Source organism: Berghia stephanieae, chromosome 7 (assembly GCF_034508935.2).
Source record: "Berghia stephanieae isolate SIO BIC M18660-M18661 chromosome 7, UCSD_Bste_1.3, whole genome shotgun sequence".
Taxonomy (NCBI): domain Eukaryota; kingdom Metazoa; phylum Mollusca; class Gastropoda; order Nudibranchia; family Aeolidiidae; genus Berghia; species Berghia stephanieae.
This window is the reverse complement of record NC_088366.1, coordinates 15,142,504-15,150,003: the sequence shown is the minus strand read 5'-3', so window position 1 is coordinate 15,150,003 and position 7,500 is coordinate 15,142,504. Positions and strand designations below refer to the sequence as shown.

Genomic DNA, 7,500 nt, shown 5'->3' with positions numbered 1-7,500 from the left:
AATCACATTTTAAATTGATTGGAGATAATGATTTCAACTTTTTATAATTTACAGCATCTTCTGTCAATATTGAACATGATTTTACCCAACATATAACGGAACCTACTTACCAAACTAGCAGAATGTTACACAGGGTCATCTCCCCTAATCCCAAGCCCCCAATCAAATATACTTTATGTTGTTGACCGTACTATTTCATTTTACGAAGAACTTTTCATTTTTATGCATCCTGCAAAATGTCAGACAGTAGAAGATTTAATCAAAGAAACATCCAGGTTGCATAGTCTTCCATGAAAGATTTGATTTTATTGAATTTGGACATCACTTGGGGCATGGCCATTTTATTATTGCTGTTAACAGGCGGTCTATTTACACATACTGCTTAGAACAGCTTCAGGCATATGTGGTTTCAGATGGTTTTGATAAGGTTCAATAAAACATGATGATATGAATAACCACTTTTATGCTGACGATACAAAACTGTATAAAATGGATAATCTACTCCTGAAAATCTTTCCTTTAAAAAAAGAAAAAAAAAGAACAATCGAACTTTTTATGTAGCGCAATATCCACTAAACATGCTCAAAGCGCTTTGCAACACAACAGCAACACGTAACATCTAGAACTAGACATGAACGAGAAATTTTTACCCTAAATAATACTGAAATTTTTTTTGGATATAAAAGGCTGAATAGATGTAAACAAACTTAAACAAACAAACAAACAAATAAATATACAAATAAACAAACAAAAAGTAATGTTATGTGGGGCAAATAAATAGTCTTTTTCCGGTGATGAATTTAGATGTAAATGGTAATTCTTTACAAGCAGGAAAAACAATTAGAAATTTAGGACTGTTTTTCGACAGGGACTTTTGCCATGAATTCAAATGCTGATAATCTATATAAAAGTTCAAATAAATATTGAGAAAATTGCCAATGTACGTATCTACTTTACCAAGGATGTAACTAAAAAGTTAATAACAAGATTACACAATAGCAATTCTCTTTTGGCAGGGCATAACTAAAGATAACATTTTTGGAATTCAAACATTTCAAAATTGTGCTACAAAACAAATTATAAAGCAAAACATATCTTTGTTGCAATAGCAAAACTCTCAAACCAATGTCATATATGGTCTGAGGTTCGAAACCAAATATAAGAAGGGGATTACCTGGCATGGCTGGTCCACTGAGATTATTTTTCTGCGTTGACTGACATTGCATAAAAGAGTTACATACAAATTTGTAATAATGAATCAAAACCAAAAGCCACGGCAAAAATTGCTGTCATTCGTCATCTACAATTTGATAATCAATACGACGGTCACAACACAAATAATAATATGACATACAGCAAATTGCCCAAAATAACATTTGAACGTTGAACCATGTGAATAAGAACAAACCTTCAAGCCTGATTCACATCATCTTGTCTCTCAGATATCCTACAACGACTGGGCCAAGGGCGAGCCCAACGATCTCTTAATAAATGGAGGTGAAGATTGTGTGATGTTGAGTAGGAGAGGGGACTGGAATGGCATGTCATGTAAACACGCCACACACTTTATTTGTCAAATCCGAGGTGAGATTAATTCCGTTGAGCTAGAGATTATCTTTTTTCTTTATTCATTTTGTTTTTTTAATACTGGCACCAGTAAAAATGACCCTCCGTCTCAAAACGGTAGAAATTGGGCTAAAAAAAAAAAGATTTTAAAATAAAATCTTTTGAAATACTAATACTATGATAAGGTATAGAGAAAAAAACCGATCATGTTTCATGGTCATGTCTAATGTAAACGTTGCTGCTATAAGCTCGAAGAAATAAATAACAGTGTGGAATTGAATGTAGGCTTCAATTTAATAAACGAAAGCAGATAATGTGGACGTTTATGGTTCCCTCCGTATCAACAAAACAGGATGAATGAAACACTACAGACGACTGAGATAATATGTGATAAAGGTGTTGTTAAGGTGAAACCATATTATCTCATTCCTTTGTAGTGCTTCAATCATCCTGTTTGGTTGATAAAGGGGAAACCCGAAACGTCAACATGATCTGTTTCCATATCTATAAACTCAATTTCCGTGTCCTAGTTCATTCCGATATAAAGTTGTTTTGAGACGGTGGTAGTTAATCTAGTTCTATTTCACCATCAACTTTACAAAGCTGAGAAATTTTTCAGATATTATTTGAAGGCCGGTTCTCCAAACTCGTGGAGTTGATTTTTCTACTTTTTGAGATTTTCTATGTATGAGATAAATTGAAATGAAAACTTTATTTTAAGTATCAATTGGCACAAGATTTTCGCTAGATTTGTATGGATTTGAAGTTTAAATAAGATAAAATAATAAACAGGATGAGCACGAGAAATCTTAGGGGAAATCATTCCTCAATATCTCTAAATGGGAAAAACGGAGTCAGGGAGTTTTGGAAAACCACTCTTCAAATTTGATTTAAAGGCTTTCGGGCAGAATTCTCGGAGACACGTCCTAATCATAGCGTTGATTGACCGGACAGTTTTGAGGAAAAACGTTCCAAATTTTGAAAGGGATATGTCACTGAAGCTTTTAAATGTCTTTTAAGGATCTGACAAAATTGCCTGGGACGAAATTCGTGCTTGAAGCTTTGCCCTGTTCTCTCTGGCCTCAGTGCAGTGCTAAGTTAGTAATTAGGGCTCAGTGCTTTGTTCGAAGATTAAAAAAAACAACGAGATGTTAATATCAAGGCTCTATCTTGAGTCATTTGGAGATAAATGGAATGTCTTATCCATTCAGCCAGACGTCCCTTATCATACGGTTCTATGCGTCGTGCTAAAGAAATAGACGAAGCACTGTGAAGAGTAATTAGAATGATGAAATAATTAATTTATCTTTTCATTTATTTATGATACAATAAAACCCACATGTTGCATGTCCGGATGTAACAGGGGCCCGGTTATAACAGAGATTTTATAATCCCCGTATTTTTCTTCCTCTTTGCCATTGGTAAAATTTATTGTCCATATCAGGGACAAGAGCCTGATAAGTTATAACAGAGGCGCGAAAACCCACTCAATATCTCCAAATACAAGCATTAGCCTCCAATAATCTCGGTTAGCCTACAGCTAATGGCACCGGAGAGCTGGCGAGGCCCAGTTTGTGAATACTCTCTCTCTACCTTTTGTTTATCTACCTCTTCCTGACTCAAAAGTTATAAAGATATTATTTTAAAAAAATAATAACAGCATTTATTTGGCGGAATATCCAGTAGACGTGCCTGAGTACGGTGAGAGAATGTGAGTAAAGAGCCTTTTCCAAGGACTCAACTCTCCGCCACTCAGAGTGGGTCTCGAAACCTGAACCTTCCGATCCGAAAGCGAGAGTCATACCACTTCGTCCATCACAAAACAGGGAGGGGCACTGTTCTGTCGGCCACATAGCCTCAATATTAATTAAAATCTATTTCTAATTTCATCAATTATTGGAGTAAAAACATAGTTCTTGGTATCAAACCTAATGTAAATTTGCCGCTGATCACGAATCTACGTCAAATCAGCGAAAATCCGAAGAAAAAAAATTGTCCAATTTTTTATACTGCCACGACCCCGATCGCCGATCGCCTCGAAAAATATTAAGCAAGGCGGGCTTTTCGAGCGACCGACCGTCCCTCTCTCATCGGCCTGGTATTTGGCCACACACATTGCGTTTTCACTCCGGTTTGCCTGATCGGCGATCGACCCTCGATGAGAACTGAGCGTGTATGGAGTCTTTTATACAAATGCACATCAATTTTAGTATAACATGGGTCTAGTACAAACACACACACACACACACACACACGCACGCACATACACACAAAACGATCAGCTAGAAAGTGTACGCAGGAGAGAAAGAAAGAGAGAGAGAGATAGAGAGAGAGAGAGAGAGAGAGAGAGAGAGATAAAGAGAGAGAGAGAACTTAGGCCAATTGGGTTTTTTCCCCTCGAAATTTGGCTATAACAGGCGTTTTAGGCTGGTCCTACTATCACTGTTCTTCTGGGGTTCCAATGTACTTATTCAATCCATAACAATTCCATTCATTCAAACAGATAAAAATGCACCATGTAGAGATGGCTGGGAATGGTACAAAAAGGGTCAGAAATGCATCAAAACTTTCAACACGAAAATGAATATGACAGATGCCCAAAAAATTTGCAATAAGGAGGATGGCCGCTTGTTGCAGATTCCCGACGCTTCAACTCAAAGTTTTGTTGAATGTAAGTTTGTTTACAGTTAGATATATAGGATTTTCAGGCCTTATTACCTGACAGGGGTTGCAACTCTATAACTGACTCCACTGTTGACAAACTAAGATGCCCGCACAAATTTCAGTCGACTGGAAATATAAAGCAATGAAAATAATGAAATCTCTTCGCTTTTTGTGCCTTTATGGAAATCACTTTGTTTCTCACTTAGGATAACTAAAACTTATACAAAGTAAACATCTACTCATGCTTGAACTGCAAGTGGCGGACGCATATGTAATGCCCCCATCCCCTATACAACTTGAGCCTGTGCTTTGAGCTTTAGAGCTTTTTTATATAGCACAATATCCACTAAACGTGCTCAAAGTGCTTTACAAAAGGTCCCTGACCAACAGCAACACTTAACATAAAGAACGAGACATGACGCTTGTTAGGCGATAATACATTTATTTTCCTGTTAACGTCCAGACACTCATTTTACACATGAATACGGTGAAAGAATGTGAGTAAAGAGTCTGTTCCAAGGACTCAACTATGCGCCGAGCAAGGCTGGAACCCAGGACCTTCCGATCCGAAAGCGAAATAATTCCACAAGACCATATTGGCGTATTTCTCCCCAGCCTGTTCAGAAATGTTTATTCAATAATTCTATCGTTTCCAATTAATTCCATCAATTCCCCAGATATACTAAACAATGGACGAGATTACTGGATCGGCTTGTCAGACGTAGAGAAAGAAGGTCAATTCAAGTGGTCGAGTGGTGAGCAGCTGGTAAGTTTATTAACCAGTAGATTTCTGTCCAATCAAAACATGGAAAATGTGACACACCTTCACGCGTGCTCGGACAAACATAAATGTTTGTTTATAAACAATAAGGTGAATGAAATTGACCTCTCTCTGATCATTGTTATTGTTTTCATACCACCAAAAGGGCGACTTGTTATCACACGATTTTCTCGGTCATATTATAAACGTTTAAGTCTACACATACATAGTTTTCTGTTTTCGTTCTTTTGATCAAGCGTTTGAACAGTGGGTATTTTATTTAAATACATACCACCGAGAATAAATCTTGTGTAGTTTTTCTATATTACATTTACCAATCACTGCCATTATTTACATTATGATATGACTACTGTCCCAGAGGCGTGGTTATCTAGGTCTCTATTGACATCGAGTGAGTGGAATTGTTGATTTTAGTCTGCATCAGCCGCAGGTCGACCTTCATTGTGAAGAAACGTCACATCTGTTACTTTCAGTTGAAATCTGAGTCTCTGGACTCGAATGTTCTTTTTGAAAAACAGGGATGACGTTCACACTTTTTTCCCCGTACAGCCCATGTTATTTTATTTTTCCAACGAGCACAGAACTAAGTTTTAAGGGGGAACAATGCTCAGCGGTACGTCTTTGCTTCGTACCCGAAAGGCACCGAGTTCGATCATCCGCTGCTGCGCTGTGTGGCCTTGAGCAAGTCACCTCGCCCTAGCTCAATTTACGGTGCTGCCCTGCGACTGACACCTGGGTTATTCCAGTCTTCCCTTGGAATAGATAGACCCTAAAGACAAATATCCCCTATGGGATAAATAAAGGGAATTTATATATATTATTTTATGTTGGAAATCGCCAACTGGCCACCCTGTCGCCAGATTCATTTGCGTGTACCTACAGACTGTTGTCGTACCGATTTTGATCGTAGATCACTCAAAAGATTCGTCTCAATCTGTGTCAATTTCTACAACACAGTAGTATAATAGTGTCTGAGCTTTGTAGCATTTGCTTCCCCGCAAATATAGCGTGCTCCTCAAATGAATAATTAGATAAATCTAAAGGTGCCTACTTCCCCTGAAAAAAAATAATAAAATGAAAAGGTGAAGTGGCTTATCTTGAATGGTGCCCTTTGGTCGAAAAACATGTTTGATGGTATTGATGATTTGGAGTGGAGGCGCATGAATATAGTATTGATGCGGTGCATTTGGGTAAAATACTCACCTATTCTGCACCAATACAAAACGTTTTTAGTCTGTAAGACGGACTTCTGTGAGAACTAATCACCCAAAATTACGATTTAAAACAACATTAAGAACTGAGTGACGCCAATTTCGTTCATTTTATTTGTATCCTGCTTCTTCTTCTTCTTCTTCTTCTTATTCCTCCTCGTCCTCCTCATGAACGTCTTTTAACTCAACCGTGATTGGTGCTTGGGCAGAGCTTGGAGAGTTGATTTGTCCAACTCTGCCTGTAGTTGTGAGATACATGGATTTTATCAGAAGAAAACCAAGGGAATGAGATCGATAATGTGGCTATGAGGGGAAAATTTGGTAAAGAAGTAAAGGACATGAGAGCTTTTAGAGTTACGATCATTGCCAACTATCACAATCTGGAAATGCAGCAATTGAAACCGAAGCTTAATCGCGTTTTCGGCAGGATAAGACCACCGACAACAAGGTAACTACGCGGGTGCAGCCTGGCTCAGCGGTACGATATTTGCTTCGAACCCAAAAGGTATCGATTTTGACTACCTGTCCCGTTGTGTGGCCTTGAGCAAGTCACATAGCCTTAGAACACTTTGCCGCGCTGCACTGCGAATGACGTGTGGATTATTCCAGTCTTCTCTTTGAATAGACTCTAAAAGACAAATTTCCCCTTGAGGATGAATAAAGGGAATATATTGTTTATTTATATTTGTTTAAACTCAAAGTTCCAGACATTAAAAAAAACAATACCAAATTCAATCAAAGAACCTTTTCAATTGCCTCAGGGATGAAGGAAATGATGAAGATAGTGGTCATATCGAAGAGATTGAACATTACTGGAAGGAAATTAGAAATGGATATATTTTACAGTAGAAAAAGATTATAGGATTGTATAGGAAGAAGGAAAACAAATCATGTGTGAGCGTCAACAGAAATATTGACTCAAGAATATTGTATAAAAAGAGTGCTAAATCAGAAAGCAGGAATAACTTATAAATAAAGAAATATTTAAAGAACGACAAAGAAGTGAAGCGCAAGGATAAATGAGCATAAATGGAAAACATGCTTAGGGAAGCTAAAGAAGATGCACAATAAAAAGAGTATATGAAAGATGCGGCCAGAATAAAAATGTAATATTCCCTCAAAGACTTCACGAGCTGTGAATCACAAAAAGGGAGCATTATAAAAAAAGGAAGATTAAGTGCTACTGACATAGAAAGAGCATGTCAAAGAAATACCAGAAATGAACCCCATAAGGTTGCCGAAGTGGATACAACCAAACCAGTTAAAATGATTTATGAT

The 7,500-nt window shown here is 37.5% G+C and overlaps 1 protein-coding gene across 14 annotated transcripts in view; it reads left to right on the top strand.

Moving 5' to 3' along the window:
• LOC144976766 (uncharacterized) overlaps positions 1-7,500 on the top strand; it is a 71,227-nt gene that overhangs the window by 56,965 nt on the left and 6,762 nt on the right. For all 14 annotated transcript variants that reach the window (XM_078921177.1, XM_078921172.1, XM_078921181.1 and 11 more), the window contains 3 exons: positions 1,443-1,584; positions 4,070-4,237; positions 4,908-4,996. In XM_078921177.1, coding sequence (XP_078777303.1) covers positions 1,443-1,584; positions 4,070-4,237; positions 4,908-4,996 — 399 coding nt within the window. The remainder of the gene's footprint in view (positions 1-1,442; positions 1,585-4,069; positions 4,238-4,907; positions 4,997-7,500) is intronic.